The sequence below is a fragment of the Lissotriton helveticus genome, chromosome 9 (genome assembly GCF_964261635.1).
Source record: "Lissotriton helveticus chromosome 9, aLisHel1.1, whole genome shotgun sequence".
Classification (NCBI taxonomy): Eukaryota; Metazoa; Chordata; class Amphibia; order Caudata; family Salamandridae; genus Lissotriton; species Lissotriton helveticus.
Window position 1 is genome coordinate 1290365019 of NC_136070.1, and position 18266 is coordinate 1290383284.

The 18266-nt window shown below is 49.6% G+C and overlaps 1 protein-coding gene across 2 annotated transcripts in view; it reads left to right on the forward strand.

Annotated features, from left to right (window-relative positions):
* Positions 1 to 16211, forward strand: part of LOC144782521 (uncharacterized) — a 65960-nt gene extending 49749 nt beyond the window's left edge. For both annotated transcript variants that reach the window (XM_078661928.1, XM_078661929.1), the window contains one exon: positions 11798 to 16211. In XM_078661928.1, the coding sequence (XP_078518054.1) occupies positions 11798 to 12477 (680 nt within the window). In that variant the 3' untranslated portion in view covers positions 12478 to 16211. The remainder of the gene's footprint in view (positions 1 to 11797) is intronic.
* Positions 16212 to 18266: the final 2055 nt, after the last annotated feature.

The following is an 18266-nucleotide window of genomic DNA, read 5'->3' on the forward strand; positions in this document are numbered from 1 at the left end:
TGTCATTTCCTGTTTAGATCACATATTAGGAGGTTGGCACTGAAATGGCAGTGCTGCAACTTGTTTGTTTTCCCTTTTTTTGTTGCATTTCTTGCCCATTCACCTCTTTTTGTCTCAGAATTTTCCCTCTACTTTTTGCAGCTCAGTTTCTACCTGGATTTCTAGTTCTGGTAGGTCTGTTCTGGGCGCTTTCTAAACCCTGATCCAGGGGGGTTTGGTGCTTGGCTTATCAACAACTGCATAAGTCACCCTCTGCAGTCACGAATTACTAAGATTTCCAAAGTATATTTTTTCCGCCCTTTGTGACTTTTCCTCCTGAGTGGGACCACGTTAAGGAGACACCGGACACTTTCACATGCATCCTAGGTGCAGGGTGGCAGAGTGATCACAGAGGCCTCAGCCTTTCCTCGGGTAATGAAGAAGGAATCATGAGAGAAGTTTGCAGCATCCGGTCCTTGACACCCTCGTCTATAGAACTCAGTCCATCACAAGGAACTTGCACTCTTTTGAGAAACTCACTCCACCGTCCGCACATGTGGAGCTGACCCTTACCACCTATTGTGGCTGCAGAACTGTCTGGCCACCAAGCTCCTCCCAGCCTGGCCACCAAGCTCCTCCCAGCCTGGCCCCCAAGCTCCTCCCAGCCTGGCCCTCCAGCTACTCCCAGCCTGACCCCCAAGCTCCTCCCAGCCTGGCCCCCAAGCTCCTCCCAGCCTGGCCCCCAAGCTCCTCCCAGCCTGTCCTCCAGCTACTCCCAGCCTGGCCCTCCAGCTACTCCCAGCCTGGCCACCAAGCTCCTCCCAGCCTGGCCCCCAAGCTCCTCCCAGCCTGGCCCTCCAGCTACTCCCAGCCTGACCCCCAAGCTCCTCCCAGCCTGGCCCCCAAGCTCCTCCCAGCCTGGCCCCCAAGCTCCTCCCAGCCTGTCCTCCAGCTACTCCCAGCCTGGCCCTCCAGCTACTCCCAGCCTGACCCCCAAGCTCCTCCCAGCCTGGCCCCCAAGCTCCTCCCAGCCTGGCCCGCAAGCTCCTCCCAGCCTGTCCTCCAGCTACTCCCAGCCTGCCCTCCAGCTCCTCCCAGCCTGGCCCCCAAGCTCCTCCCAGCCTGGCCCCCAAGCTCCTCCCAGCCTGGCCCTCCAGCTCCTCCCAGCCTGGCTCCCAAGCTCCTCCCAGCATGGCCCCCCAAGCTCCTCACAGTGTGCCCTCCAGCTCCTCCCAGCCTGGCCCTCCAGCTCCTCCCAGCCTGCCCTCCAGCTCTTCCCAGCCTGGCCCTCCAGCCCCTCCCAGCCTGGCCCCCAAGCTCCTCCCAGCCTGGCCCCCAAGCTCCTCCCAGCCTGCCCTCCAGCTCCTCCCAGCCTGGCCCCCAAGCTCCTCCCAGCCTGCCACCCAGCTCCTCCCAGCCTGGCCCCAAGCTCCTCCCAGTTCCTCCCAGCCTGGCCCCCCATCACCTCCCAGCCTGGCCCTCCAGCCCCTCCCAGCCTGGCCCCCAAGCTCCTCCCAGCTTGGCCCCCAAGCTCCTCCCAGCCTGCCCTCCAGCTCCTCCCAGCCTGGCCCCCAAGCTCCTCCCAGCCTGGCCCCCAAGCTCCTCCCAGCCTGCCACCCAGCTCCTCCCAGCCTGGCCCCAAGCTCCTCCCAGTTCCTCCCAGCCTGGCCCTCCATCACCTCCCAGCCTGGCCCTCCAGCTCCTCCCAGCCTGGCCCCCAAGCTCCTCCCAGCCTGGCCCTCCAGCTCCTCTCAGCCTGGCCCTCCAGCTCCTCCCAGCCTGGCCCCCAAGTTCCTCCCAGCCTGGCCCCCAAGCTCCTCCCAGCCTGGCCCCCAAGCTCCTCCCAGCCTGCCCTCCAGCTCCTCCCAGCCTGGACCCAAGCTCCTCCCAGCCTGGCCCCCCAAGCTCCTCACAGTGTGCCCTCCAGCTCCTCCCAGCCTGGCCCTCCAGCTCCTCCCAGCCTGGCCCCCAAGCTCCTCCCAGCCTGGCCCTCCAGCTCCTCCCAGCCTGGCCCCCAAGCTCCTCCCAGCCTGGCCCTCCATCTCCTCACAGCCTGCCCCTCCATCTCCTCCCAGCCTGCCCTCCAGCTCTTCCCAGCCTGGCCCTCCAGCTCCTCACAGTGTGCCCTCCAGCTCCTCCCAGCCTGGCCCTCCAGCTCCTCCCAGCCTGACCCTCCAGCTACTCCCAGCGTGCCCTCCAGCTCCTCCCACCCTGGCCATCCAGCTCCTCCCAGCCTGGCCATCCAGCTCCTCCCAGCCTGGCCCCTCAAGCTCCTCACAGTGTGCCCCCCAGCTCCTCCCAGCCTGGCCCCTTAGCTCCTCCCAGCCTGGCCCTCCAGCTCCTCACAGCCTGGCCCCCAAGCTCCTCCCAGCCTGGACCTCCTGCTCCTCCCAGCCTGGCCCTCCAGCTCCTCCCAGCCTGGCCATCCAGCTCCTCCCAGCCTGGCCCCCAAGCTCCTCCCAGCCTGGCCCCCAAGCTCCTCCCAGCCTGCCCTCCAGCTCCTCCCAGCCTGGCCCCCAAGCTCCTCCCAGCCTGGCCCCAAGCTCCTCCCAGCCTGGCCCTCAAGCTCCTCCCAGCCTGGCCCTCCAGCTCCTCCCAGCATGGCCCCCAAGCTCCTCCCAGCCTGGCCCTCATGCTCCTCCCAGCCTGGCCCTCAAGCTCCTCCCAGCCTGGCCCCCAAGCTCCTCCCAGCCTGCCCTCCAGCTCCTCCCAGCCTGGCCCCCAGCTCCTCCCAGCCTGGCCCCCAAGCTCCTCCCAGCCTGGCCCTCCAGCTCCTCCCAGCCTGGCCCCCAAGCTCCTCCCAGCCTGGCCCTCAAGCTCCTCCCAGCCTGGCCCTCAAGCTCCTCCCAGACTGTCCCCCAAGCTCCTCCCAGCCTGGCCCTCCAGCTCCTCCCAGCCTGGCCCCCAAGCTCCTCCCAGCCTGCCCTCCAGCTCCTCCCAGCCTGGCCCCCAAGCTCCTCCCAGCCTGGCCCTCCAGCTTCTCCCAGCCTGGCCCTCCAGCTCCTCCCAGCCTGGCCCCCAAGCTCCTCCCAGCCGGTCCTCCAGCTCCTCCCAGCCTGGCCCCCAAGCTCCTCCCAGCTTGCCCTTCAGCTCCTCCCAGCATGCCCTCCAGCTTCAGGGCGCCATCTTGGCTTGGTTGTCTGAGGGAGGGGACACCAAAGGGAAGCTCTGTTCACCTTTGTTCTCTAAGATAATTACACAGCAGAGGAGAGTGGCCTGTTCTCACAGGTTTTATTTATATTATTTATGTAAAAAAAAAATTAGGGCTTAAGGGGATCTGTTTGAATGAAGTTTGTCCTGAACTCTTGTGGGATCTACTGCGGGTGTAAATGATGGCCGAAGTGGTACTGAGCAATCACTGTGTGGCCCTGGCCCCATGAGCCTTCAATGACCCTACCCTTCAGGTCCCTTGGACGTATGGACATACATACAAGCATCGTTCCCTCAGAGCTCCGTTTTGGCTTGGGTGCGCCTCGCCCTCCTGACTCACCTGATCTATTTAATGTCTTCTCCTAGGGGCCATTCCTGGGCATCACGGTTAATGGAGGCTTTATGTGGCTGCCTGCGCCAACGACCTCGCGCCACTAAAGAACCCTCCCAGCAGACCCAGAAGCAAGAAGGCATCCTGGTTCACCGACGACCTCAAGGACTCCAAGAAGATCTGCCGCACCCTCGAGAAAGCCTGGCTCCTCGACCGGACCACCGACAACATTACCGCCCTCAAACACGCTACCCACAAGCACCACCAGCTCATCCGCACCACCAAGAAGAAATCCCTGAAGGAACGACTGGACAACAACGCCCACGACAGCAAAGAGCTCTTCACTATCGTCAAGGAGTTCTCCAACCCCAGCACCGGCACCAACGACATCACTCCGTCACAAGACCTCTGCAACTCCCTCGCCTCGTTCTTCCACCGCAAGATCGCCGACATCCACAACAGCTTCGGCGCCCCACCCACGCACCCAACCGTCGAACCAACGCCCCCCACCGCCACCCTTTGCACCTGGACCACGGTGACCACCGAAGACACAGCCCGCACGATGAACACCATCCACTCCGGATCACCGACCGACCCCTGCCCACACCACGTCTTCAACAAGGCCGACTCCACCATCGCACCCCAACTCCGGAACATCATCAACGCCTCCTTCAACACCGCCACCTTCCCGGAGAGCTGGAAGCACGCCGAGATCAGCGCCCTCCTGAAGAAACCTACAGCGGACCCCACCGATCTCAAAAACTTCCGCCCCATCTCGCTCCTCCTTTTTCCTGCTAAAGTCATCGAGAAGATCGTCAACAGACAGCTGACCGCCTTCCTCGAGACGAACGGATCCCTCGACCCCTCGCAGTCCGGCTTTAGAGCCAACCACAGCACCGAGACCCCCCCTCATCGCAGCCACCGACGACATCCGGACCCTGCTCGACAAGGGGGAAACAGTGGCCCTCATCCTCCTGGACCTCTCCACCGCACCCTAGTCCAGCGCCTCAGCAACATCGGTATCCAAGAGAAGGCACTGGAGTGGATCATCTCGTTCCTCGCCGGAAGAACACAAAGAGTCCGCCTCCCCCTGTTTCGCTCCGAGGCCACCGAAGTCATCTGCGGCGTCCCGCAAGGATCGTCACTCAGCCCCACCCTCTTCAACATCTACATGAAACCTCTCGCAGCCATCGCACGCCAGCACAACCTCAACATCATCTCTTACGCCGACGACACCCAGCTGATCCTCTCCCTCACCAGAGACCTGACACCGCCAGAACCTGCCTACACGAAGGGATGAAAGACGTCGCCGAGTGGATGAAGGACAGCCGCCTGAAACTGAACTCGGACAAGACGGAAGTCCTCATCCTGGGATCTTCGCCCTCCGCCTGGGACGACTCCTAGTGGCCCCCAGCCCTGGGCACCGCACCCAAGCCAACCGACCACGCACGCAACCTGGGCTTCATCCTGGACCCCTCCCTCTCGATGACCAGACAAGTCAACGCCGTCTCCTCATCGTGCTTCAACACCCTGCGTATGCTTCGCAAGATCTTCCGCTGGATCCCGACCGAGACCAGGAAGACTGTCACCCAGGCGCTCGTCACCAGCCGACTGGACTACGGAAATGCCCTCTACGCCGGAACCACAGCCAAGCTACAGAAAAGACTCCAGCGCATCCAGAACGCCTCCGCCCGACTCATCCTGGATGTCCCCCGACGCAGCCACATCTCCAGCCACCTGAGGAACCTGCACTGGCTCCCCGTCGACAAGAGGATCACGTTCCGGCTCCTCACCCACGCACACAAGTCTCTCCACGACCTGGGCCCCAAGTACCTCAACGACCGCCTGACCTTCTACATGCCCACCCGCCAGCTACGGTCCACCAGCCTCGCCCTCACAGCCGTACCACGCATACGAAGAGCCACCGCCGGAGGAAGATCCTTCTCCTACCTGGCTGCCAAGACTTGGAACTCCCTCCCCATCCACCTTCGGCTGACCCAGGACCATCTCGCCTTCAGGAAACAACTCAAGACCTGGCTGTTCGAGCAGTAGCATACCCCTCCCCCCAAGCGCCTTGAGACCCTCCCGGGTGAGTAGTGCGCTATACAAATGGCATGATTGATTGATTGATTGATTAAGTGTAGGGCGCTTGTACTATCAATTCGAGGTCCTGCCATTCGGGCTGAAGTCAGACTCCTGGGTGCTGATATTGGCAATGGCGACTCATACGAAGGGGCACTTTCCAGTACCTGTGCTCAGAGGAACGCCTGGTGAAAGCCAGCTCAGAATCAAAGCTTAAGGAGACCCTCTGTGCACTGTCGCCTATTAAGGGATCAGAGTACGTGGGTCAGTAGTTCCAGATAAAAACTTCAGCCTGTTTAGGTCATTCAGTTTGGGGAGCAGCTCTGTAGACACGTCTTACAAAGTGGTTTCCTTTTGGGACTGATATGATCAACACAATTGAAGATTCAGCTCATGAAGAACAACTCAGGAACAACAGTCGGACAAGTCTCCTTTCTCCTAGGTTGCAAAACCTCGTGTATTTTCATTGTTCTGTATTCCAGAGTGAACGTGAGACACTTTTAGGAATGGCTCGAAGCCCAGTGGTTTCAGACAAAAACTGTGAAAAACAAATGTAAGAGTTTTTCACTACCAGGACATGTAAAACGTAGAAATACGCTGCACCCTGTCCTTGGGGTCGTCCAGGGCCTGCCTTAGGGGTGACGTAGTGTATTAAAAAGGAAGGTTTGAGCCGTGCAAGAGGGTTAACTCACCAGGTCGACGTGGCAGTTTAAAACTGCACACAGGCTCTGCAGTGGCAGATCTGAGCCATGTTTGAAGGGCTACTGTAGTCCCCATTCCAGGAATGCCACAGCCAAAGGGCAGAAGAAGTCCTACCCCATGGCCTGCGTCACCCAACACAACTGACTGGTGTCCTGCCCTGGGGAAACCAGCCTTTCCACAACCATGGTCTGGCTAGCCCCGGTGTCCCTCAGAGCAGTGACTGGGACCCCATTCACTTTCACCTGGTGGAAGTGACGACTCCCACCCTCAGAGATCAACAACTCACCCTCTGAGTCCTCTGGAGACTACTTACCCCTAAGGCCACATTGGCTACCCCTGTAGAGATACCACCAGTGAGAGGTTTCTTAAGACAGACAGAGTCCCCCTGCCTGTGTCCTAGCTGGGAACAATCAAAGCAGGGGGCTTGAAAACAGGGCACTCTGGGCCACCACCCACCAGCACCACCTCCGTTTCTCTCAGAAAGGGGATGGAAACCCTTTCCTTCCTCCTCATTCTGGGACCCTTTTTTTGTCTCCCTTGACCCCCCCCCCTCACTTTGCTGGGGGTAGCCTGAACCACCCTTCTTGGATTCACTTCCAGGTACCTTTCTTTGGTCCCTGGTGCTGACCCAGAGGTCCACCTCCTTATCAAGCTCCCTTGGGTCATTGTTCCTTCCATCAACCAGGTCTTGGTGCAGATCTGGAAAACAAAGACTGAACATGTGTTCTTTTGGAATCAAGTGATACAGCTCCTAATAATCCTTGATGTCACTGCCGTTCACCCAACCATCCAGTGCCTTGCAGAAGAAATCTACACAATCCACCCAGGTCTGTTGGGCTAGCTTCTGAGTGTCCCTGAACTTCTATCCGTACTTCTCTGGGTTCAAACCAAATGTTCTGATTAGAAATTCCTTCATGAGGGATCTCTCATCCTGTCACTCCCTTCTATGGCCAGTAGGGTGTCCCTCTCCTCACTAGGGCTATGTCTCCACAGACTAGCCCCCAAGCTGCCTCAGGGATCTTGTGGATCTGTAGGGCATTTTCTTTTTGTGTCATCTCCCACCACAAAGTCAGTCACCATTCCTTGGGTATGTGGGCCCTCCTCTCAGAAGGCAATGAAGAAACACTGCCACCATCACTGCAGGACTCAGCTTGCCTGGCTTTAATGTCCATCTCCTTCAAGCTCAGTTCATGACCCAACTTGAGTTTCCTCCTCCATGGCCTATCTCATTTTCTTCCTCCCCGTCCTTCAAGGCCAGCAATTCTCCACTAAGGTTCTCTCAGCCTTCTTTTTCTTCAATGTTAGTTTGGCTAGTTCAAGCTTCAACTTTCTCTCCTTCCTCATGACCTCCAGCTGCTGTGAGGACAGGCCTCTGGATGACAGATTTCTCCCTGCCCTGGACGGAACCACTACTCCAGGCAGGACACTGCCCCCTTGTCCCACCGGCAGCCCCGGATTCTCCAGTGAGTTCTGGCCCAGCTCCACATCCTCATCCAATATCTCCTCCTCTGGTGTTACAGATGCTGCATCACAAGTTCCTATCCAGACCCTCAGTGCTTTTTGCAGCTCCACCTTCCTGGTGAAGCCTTTAGTAAGAAAAAAGCTCAAACACCTGGCAGAAATCCTTGAGCTGGGCCACATTGGAACTCTTAAGTTTGACCAGCTCAAAATCCGTTTTTGCAGGAGCAGGTGCAGATGTTGAACCTCCAGTCAGATACATGATTTTAGGAAAAATAAAAAATGCCACTCGGGAAGAATAGGAAAACAAATGCCAATCAAGATAAATTGACTCACATTGGTCGTAGGCATGGATTAGTAGCGTACACTAAATTACTGTAAGGTACTGCAGAAACACAAGTCCTATCCTCACTGCTGATCACCAATGTTAGAAATTGGGTCTCTATTTGCAGAGTTATGCACCCTGTCCAAGTGGGGAGTACAATCCTAGTCAGGGTAAGTCAGATAAATACCGTAAACTAACCTACGCTCACTCTGGTAGCTTGGCACAGAGCAGTCTGCCTTAACTTAAGAGGCAATGTATAAAGTATTTGTGCAACACTTGAAGCATTAAAACAGTGAAAAGACTGCACAAAATAATCCACACCAGGTCAGACAAACAGAGCTTAATTTAATGAACCAAACAAGACCAACGCGACACAAATCCAATAAGTAGAACCAGAGTTATGAATTTTTAAAGAATATCTGCATATATAGTGCTTAAAAGCATAAAGCGCCAACCGGGGCTAGCTGGTCGGAATTGACCGGGTCAAATCCAAAAGTTAAGGCCGAAAGCGATTGAGCACGGGTCGGATACCTTGTCTTACTGAAAAAAGTATCAATAGAACAAAAAAGAACACCCTGCCTAGGGATATAGTGGCCCTTATTAGAGGGTCCAACTGATATATGAACTGGGGTGATTAGACCAGAAGCCGACACTGTACACAACAAACAACAAGGTCAATTTAAGCAGGCTCCACCAAAGATATATTGAGAAAATATATGTTTTAATTTTTCTTATAATTCAGGTAACACAACATTTTTTTTGGGGATAGGAAATAAATTATACTTTGGTTTCACATGATATGTTTTAGGGCATAAAAAGAACAGATCCTGATCTGATAACAAAGAAGCAAATAGGAAAATAATACCACTACATTAAGACCTACCCAGTAACAACCACACTGCAAACACACTTACACATTCACTCATATATTCTCTTACTCTATCTCATTCTATCATTCAACTTTCAATCTTTCATCCGTTCTTCTAATCCTGGCGTATGTAACACATCAAAATTCAATATGTTCCATAAATCGGGATGTTATTCCAGGCAGATGACTGTTACAACGGTTCCTGGAGTTCTTAGGACAAAGAACCGTGTTCCTGGGGACATGAGCCGACGCGCGTTTCGGTGACAAGCCAATAAGGCCACACCTTCGTCAGGGCTAGGGGGAGTGTACTGGGAGGGACACAAGCATAAAATCTGTATATTTATATATATAGCAGGAGACCACAAGAATATAATAGGAACTACTGCACAGAGGGATAGGTGTATATCTTTTATACTTCACAGGTCTCCAGGGGTATTGGACCTGTGAATTCTTGAGGCAATGCGTCCAAACGTTGGATGAGCGGAGACTGGACTTTGTGGACCCGAATGATAGAGTTTTTCAATCGTTCTCCGGCGACACCGGTGTGCACTGCGATACCCCGTTTCCTGTCGGATAGGATGCCCTTCACTCCGGATCCTACTGGCTTTCTTAAGTGGATAAGTGTTTCTAAGGTGGGGTTCCTTCTCAACTCTGCCCACTGCTCCGGGGGGTGACGGGGTGGGAAGATTCCTTAAAAACGATACTCGTTTCTTTAGATGGGGGTCCGCCGACAGCACCGGTCGGCCCACTGCTACGTGAAATGGCAGAGCAGGAGGATTCCTCCAAAACGGTGCTCGTTTCTTTATATGGGGTTCCGCCGACTGGATCGATCGGCCTATCCTGGGAGACGGGAAAACCAGTAGGCTCATGTCCCCAGGAACACGGTTCTTTGTCCTAAGAACTCCAGGAACCGTTGTAACAGTCATCTGCCTGGAATAACATCCCGATTTATGGAACATATTGAATTTTGATGTGTTACATACGCCAGGATTAGAAGAACGGATGAAAGATTGAAAGTTGAATGATAGAATGAGATAGAGTAAGAGAATATATGAGTGAATGTGTAAGTGTGTTTGCAGTGTGGTTGTTACTGGGTAGGTCTTAATGTAGTGGTATTATTTTCCTATTTGCTTCTTTGTTATCAGATCAGGATCTGTTCTTTTTATGCCCTAAAACATATCATGTGAAACCAAAGTATAATTTATTTCCTATCCCCAAAAAAAATGTTGTGTTACCTGAATTATAAGAAAAATAAAAACATATATTTTCTCAATATATCTTTGGTGGAGCCTGCTTAAATTGACCTTGTTGTTTGTTGTGTACAGTGTCGGCTTCTGGTCTAATCACCCCAGTTCATATATCAGTTGGACCCTCTAATAAGGGCCACTATATCCCTAGGCAGGGTGTTCTTTTTTGTTCTATTGATGGTTTTTCCCCCCTATGGCCTGCCTATATCCATAAGGAACCCACGGGGAACCCCCTTCTTTTGTTTACTTACTGAAAAAAGTGTCTTGTTGCGCCATTGACGGTACCTGATGCATGGAGCAGAGGAGGCAATGCGTCGGTGTTGATCCCTCTGGATGTAAGCAATGCGTCGGTTCCAAGCAGCGTAATTCGTGATGTGTCAGCTTCTTCCAAGGTAGGTGATGCATCGACATAGAACCGGTGCAGCTGTCAATTTGATGTCCTCGATGGCAGCGGCAATGCATTCGGGTTGAGGAGAGATGCAATGCTTGGAGTTTGATGAAAATATCAGGAAAACTCACTTCCAGTGGTCAAGGACTGACTAGGCACTACTTGGCAAGGCAGAAGTCACAGTTGACAGAGTCTGCTGTAGATGGAAGTCTTTGATGCCCCTGAGACTTCATAACAGGAGGCAAGCCAGCAAACCTTTGGAGTGACTTTAGTTGTGGGGTGCAGAGATTCAGGTCCAGTCCTTTTCACTCCCAGGCAAGGAGGGCAGATGGCAGCTGGGCAGGTACAGGAAAGCAGGAGTCCAGCAGAGTGACAGTCCTTTCAGCAGCACAGCAGTTCTTCTTCCTGGCAGAGTATCTTCGGGTCCAGATGTGTACTGGGTTTGTGGTGTCAGAGGTCCAGGACTTATACTCAGTTGTGCCTTTGAAGTGGGGGAGACTACAAAGAGAGGCCTTTGAAGTGCACAAAGTCCCTGCCCTGACTCCGGACTCACTTCAGGGGAGGTATGCAGCCCTTTGTCTGGGGACAGGCACAGTCTATTCAGGTGTAAGTGAGACAATGCTTAGCTCCGCCCCTCCATCGATTCAGTTAATGACCATTAAAGCCCATCAAGTCACAACTAAGTTCCCATTGTCACCCACCACAGATGTCTATTGGAGACAGGTAGAAGACACAGAATGGTAAAAGTAAGGAAATGGCAACTTTCTAGATTGTGAGTCTAGAGATACCAAACTTGAAAAGTCTATCTTTTCCCAATCAGAAATTACACTTATAAAGTGTAGAAAGGTAACCCCAATGTTAACCTATGGGAGAAATAGGCCCTGCAGTAGTGAACAGCGAATGTGGATGTTTCCTTTTATTTAATAAGTTTTCATATGTAGATAAAACACAGGCTTATAGATATTCTACTGTTGATGGATTTGTGGAGATTATCTATGACTAAGAACTAAAATTTCAGTGACAAGTAAGTAACCTTTCCTTTCACTTTTCATACATTTGTTCAGAATCTTGTACTTGAATGCTTTTTAAAGTAAGGCAACATCTTAACAAAACAGTGTGCATCAATTTCATAAATAAAAACAGATATTTCAATATGGTTTGTGTTTATTCTGTCTTTAATCATACTTAAAATTTGCATATAATGTGTCATTCTCATATATCTAACATTTAACAATGCCATTTGTTTATTCTTGTTTTAATTCAACAGATGAGCCAGAAATGAGGAAAAAAAGAAAATCTGAAACTTTTAAATCAAATCCTGCAACAGCATCAGAAGAAATGCCAGTTGGAAACGACAAAGTAAAAATGTTTCATGTTCCGGAGACTGAAGGACTTTATCATCGCCAGTTGTGGCCAGACATTCCTCAAGAACTAGAAGCTGATGAAACTTCTCAATGCAACAGTGGTTTCAGTAAGACCGCACTTTTCCATTTGCTTCAGGAAAATCCTCAAATACAAAGATCAGAAGGATATGATGACTGTGAGACAAACACAAACCACCAACATTTCACATGTCAATCAAACATACAAGGCCAGAGCCACTACTCTTGTGTTATGTGCGATAAAAGTTTTAGTAAGAAGGACACTCTTTTTAAGCACAAGAGAATACACTTGGGCCTAAGACCGTACCAATGTAATGAATGTGAAAAGAGCTTCATTAGGAACGACAATCTTATAGTCCACATGCGAACACACACAGGCGAACGGCCATATCATTGCAACATGTGTGAAAAAAGCTTCAGCCAGAAGGGGATTCTAAGCAGACATCAAGCAACCCACGCTGGAGAGAAACCATATCAGTGTACTGAGTGTGAGAAAAGCTTCAATCGGAAGGGAAATCTTATTGCACATCAGAAAATACACATCCAAAACAGATTGCCATCTTAGATGCAAATATTCTGAGTAAAGTACTTTGTGGAAAGTTCATCTTGTTGTTTCTGTTGGCAGGTACCTTCAGCACAGATGTCACAAACCCGAGAAAGAAAGGTGTGAAGGATTCAACCAGTCAAAGCTAAATCAATATTGTCTGAAACCTTTTTCAGTAATTAATTTTGTTTCTTCTGTTGTAATCATGGAGCTTGGCCTTGAATAAGCAATTGTATACATTCTGTATGGTGGGTAACATTTAAAGGTGTTGATGATTAGGTGCAAATAATGTTTATTAATTTAATATACTTACACACTATGGCTTTCATTACCAGTTTCGCAGAATGTGGTTTGGTAGTTACCTCATCCTTTAAATACCACGAGCCTGGGCTGTGTTATTTACCAGGTGTGGTAATTAACTTATATTCCTAGCTTTCAAAACCTGAAAAGGAGGCATAACATCCACTATTGGGATTTTCGCCCATTGAATTCCCTTGTTTTTCTTATTTTTCTGGGTCTTTTCCCATTATAATTTTCTGCAGGTTTTCTGCGCTGAATCTGCCTGCGGATAATTTCAGGGTGTGATGCCCTCCCTGGAGATCGCACGCTCGACAAATCAACATAACATAATTATCACACAACTCAGAATTCTGATCCTTTCGCAAACCTGTGCTTAACCAGGTATCCGAATTTAGTTCTGAACTTGTGACAGCAGCCTTAAAGTCTTTAACTGTGTACAGAATACAACATTAAAGAGCTGCAGTTAGAAACACCTGACAAATGCATAAAGGTGAAATAAAACTAGAATCAAGCACAACACGTTAAATAAAAGGCCCAGAATGAGTACTGAATGTGCAGACATTGTGCTAGCAAGCATACACAATTAATAAATTAAGGTGACATTTTCTCAGGCATGTTTTGAAAATCACTTGGCTAGGAACAGTGCCATTGTTGGGTGATGATTTATTTTGGGTATGACTGTTCGCTCTTCGCTTTACTTTACAGATGTGACAGTGGTAAAGTAATGTCTCAGGATGGGCCTTGAAATTGCTTCTTAAACAGTAAAAGTACAAACAGTGTGCAGCCTGATATTTTGGTACATGCCTCTCCAGGGGGGTGACTATTCAACTCCTGTCTGTTCCACTGGTACTTACTTTACTTATAGTTTTGTCACTCCCCGGGTCCCAGCGCCCGAGGTCATTTATGTCTCGATAGACAAAGTTGTAGCTGTCTCATAGACATTATGTCACCAATACACACAAATGGTGAGACCCGTGACTCTTTGTTTTTTAAATGCCCTTCGCATGTTGATAGGTCCACATTTATCAGGCCTTCTGTACATCTAATTATCAGTCCTGATGTATTGATTAGGTGTCCTATACTGAGGATAGTGAACGGCAACAAGGTGATGGATCGAATGCTTGAATTAATCTCAGCCTTTGCCTGTCACTCAGGCCGTATTCCATTCCACTGTTATCATTATGGACCCAAGCTGCACCCGGCTGACGAGCCCCAGTCTGGGCAGAACTGGTCTTGCTTTGCTTGTGTTCCGGTTTAGTGAGGCTCTGAGAGCTCGGGCTGGACTGTTCCTATTGGAATAGAGCCAAGGCTGATTTGCATATGACTGTGTGCAAGCTGAGGTGGCGTGGCGTGCAAACTAACGATCGACTGGGACGTGCCCGATTAATTACCAGTGGCTGAGATTAATTGAAGCATTCCATCCATCGCTTTTGTATACTGTACGGATGGTTGGGCTGTTGCATGATTCTGCTTGTAGAGCAGGTGGGCCACCAAAGGAGAATGTCTTCTCAGTTGCTCCCCTGCACCCTCGGGCACCAACTCTCGGTGGAGCTGGTGTCCAGCAAGGGACACATGTTTGGGCTCGAGAAACCACCATGGACGGTGCACACAGGCACTCCATGAAGACTCAGCATCATGTGTGGCTTTATCCCTTGTGAAGAACCAGCCGGCCCTCATCAAGGGACAGGACGCGGTGGACTCCACTGACAACCACAACTGGCCTCAGCCACACTTTCAACTTTTGGGAATCGAATGAGAGCTCCACCGCCTTGTGCCACTCGGCCTGTACAAAGGAAGGGGCAGCCAGGACCCCACAGGCACCCACTGTCACCAGGGGAAACACGTTTGCATTGGGAAATGGGTCAAGGGTCTGCGGTGTCACCCAACTTGTAGCGAGGGAGTAAAGAACCTACAGCCATCTCACATCGCCCCCAGGCCACACTTTTACATTTTCACATGTTTGAGAGCTCTGCTGATTTTCTCTCGTGACTCTACCCATGAAGGCAAAGTTGGGAGCCCACGGACAGCCCTTTGCCAACCAGAGCCGCCATTTTGCTTTGAGTGGTTGGGTGAGAGCGCTGTCTCTCTGACTGCGCACAATGCTAAAGCATCCTGTAGTGTTGAACCCGAGGAGTCCTGCAAATCCCAGAAAAGGTTCCTTGGCCCCTCCAGAGATGTACATTTGTATGAGTCGGAGGAGGCATTTTATCACATGCGTGGCTTTTGTGGACTGATTTCCACTTGAAACACATTTTATCTGCCTGGTTCTTTCTTTTGAAGCTGTATAGTCTGTTGATTCCCATGGATATCTGCACACGGTGGTTTTCTTTAAGCAGAGCTGCTGTCGGATGTGCCTTTAAGACATCTTCTGTGGAGGCCTGACCACAGTGATGAAGGCATAACAATACCCACAGTTTTTAGGGCGGGCCAGTTGACACATGTATTCATGGCTGTCCCGGGAAGGAAACGTCACAAATGTACCTTATGCCCTGGGATAAAACTCTATGCATGTGAGAAACTTTTTTTTTTAACTTTCCAGAAGAATACCACAACTTTGAGAGTTGGTCTTTGGAAAACAAAATGAAAAATGTAAACAAAAACACTCTTAGGTCTTTTATGCTGCCATGACATGGCAGAATAGCTGGCGTTTTTCGCTGGAGCATGCGTGCCATGGATAAACAAACACCAAACCAGCAGGTTATGCTACATCTGATGGGCGCCACAGCTGTGACAGCCAAGCCAATCACCAAACTTCAAATGAGCATCTTTTTTTTTTTTTAACCAAAAAACATTTGAAAGTACTGTTGCTTAGATGACAACTTGCTCCATGTCTTGAGAGTGATTTCAGGCTGTACCTAATTTTCATCAAACAGAATTCAGCATACGGCTGATTGCAGGTTTTTTGTTATGTAATAAGTATCACTGCAGGTTCCTGCCTGATTTGTGTTGTTGGCAGGAAAGCGAATTCTGGCATAAATCCACTGTCTTTTGCCAGAAGACAGCACTGCATAAAAAAATTCAATCAGATGCTGTTTTTAATTTTTGTGTAAAGCAGGAGTTGCAGGGACTGTTACTTTATATTTCAGATTATGTATGTAAATTATAGATTTTACCCAAGGAAATCTGGACCCTCGAACGTTCAAGACCCGATTCAAGGCCTCGGCTCATAATCCGACTGGTTCGATTCAGCCGCATTGACTGCTTTTCGCAAAGGGTTGAAGGAGAAACTAAAAGAGATCAACATCCTACCCACTTTGATGTGTTCAATTTTTTGTATTGTATCTTATAATTGAATGTATATTTAACCTTGATTATTGTTTTGTATTATCTTTTTGCCCTACATTTTGTTATATGTTGTGATTACTTTGTTTGATAATTAAATTGTTTTTTTTACCTGTTTTCTTTTTTAAAAATATACACTATTTTAAATAATAATAAATGAACAATGCTTTTTTATACATGTTGTCGTTAATAATTTAGTACACTGTAGATTCTGTTACTATCCTTATTGCTGTTGTATCTGCCATTCTGCAGAGTAAGAGTTGCCTAGGAATTTTTTAATATTTGAAATAAGGAGAAACTAAAAGACCATCTTGAAAGAATCTCCAGAAGTGACTCTCTTCATGAATTGATAAAATCTATACAGATAGAAAGAAGAATACAATAAAGAAGGCAACAAAATAAGGAATTATCGAGTTCCCGGCTTCCTCTCAGACCTTTTCCTAAAATACCACCTTCAATATCAGAGAAGGAAGATGAACCTACGTCAGTAACTCAATTGAGGTCGACTATCTGAAAGAGACAGAAGAAGGAATCCCTCATGAACCACCCAATTATTGTCTCTTCTGGTCTCCTCCTTCTCTTGGCTACAAGGAACCTTCATTAACCCCTTCCACGCTGATGACGAGCTGGGCTCGTCATGGCGTAGCCTCCTAGCACGCTGATGACGAGCCCAGCTCGTCACGTAACATGCGCTTTTAAAAATCTCAGCGTACGAGCGGAATTCCGCCCGCACGCATGCGGTTAAAGGACGCGCCATGTTTGTGTCTCAGTGGGCACGGGACCATCAGACACTTATACAGACTTTCAACAAGCTTATCACCGTTATGTTCCTCTCATGAAGAAAAATAAAACAAATACAACGTAATATTCCCAAGGGAAGTATTACGTTTATTGCGTCGTTTACTGGTTAAACCAGAGAAATGTGGTTTTCATCAAACCTCAATTGATTATTTGACTTATGCCTTTTCCGCTAGAGGAACAGCGAAGGGCAGTCTGAAAGTTAGAGCCGCGTTAGAATGGCCTAAAACTGTTAGGGAACCGCAAAGCTCCTTGGGCTTAAGGGCTTAGCTAATTACTGTCGCAAACTCATACATAATTGGCCTGGTTACTCCTGTAACAGATTTACTGAAAAAAGTTTACATTTTTCCATCAACCATAAACACTCCTGATTCCTTTTCATAGTTCAAGAAAGAATTCACAAGAGCACCTCGGGGCATATTACCAACAAATAATGATATTTATCGCTAAGTAGGGTTAGCGGCAATATTTTTATCGCCGCGCATCACCAGTTTTTATCGCTGAGATAACTTGCTATTAGCAAGGTTTATCTCAAAAGCGATAAAAATCAGGCGAAATGCGTGAATATCGCTGAGAATACAGCGATATTCATGCATTAGCAACAAAATGCTCTTAGCCATATTATCCACCTCTCATTGGATAACATGGCTAAGAACTGGTCTGAGCAGGCGTTGGTTTTTGGCGATAGCGGGAATATTTCCATCGCTACGCCTGCCTTGATAATAGGCGATAGCGACGTTAGCGACTGCTTTCAGTCGCTAACTGGTTGGGTACGCCCACTTTGCATATCATTAGCGATAAATATCGCTGACATGCAAAGCGGGCCCCAAACCGCTCGCTATCGCCTAAAAGCTGTCGCTAACATCAGTTAGCGACAGCTTGCTAATAGAGCAATAGAATTATCGCCGCTTAGCGCCCGAAAACGGCCCCTAAACCGGCGATAATTGCCTATCGCCACCCTTGGTAACATGCCCCCTGGTCTTCAACACACAGGCAGCACTGAACCGATGCTTCTGGCTCATGCTCTAGGAGCCAAGGGGCGACCATATTCATCAGGTGAAGGACATCCTATGATTTATAATTCAATTAAATTAACACCATTTGAACAAAACTACTCTTAATAAGAAAGGAGCCTGAAGGATGTCCTCATCGAAGGGACACGTGTTATCAAGAGCTCATCATTGTGGATCATTCAAACAAATCATTAAATTTACAAGTTCTGCAACAGCCGGAGGGTCTGACTTTCTAAATATGTTTGTTCCTGTCAATCATAATATCATTGCAGACTGCCTTTCATGTCATTTGCAGACAGAGAGCTGCCACCAATGAACGAACTGTTTCTTTTTACAAAGGCATTTTTCTTGCAAACGTGACCTCTTTCTTTCTAGATGACCAAACATTCTAGAACCTACGGTTGGTTTAAGCCTGAC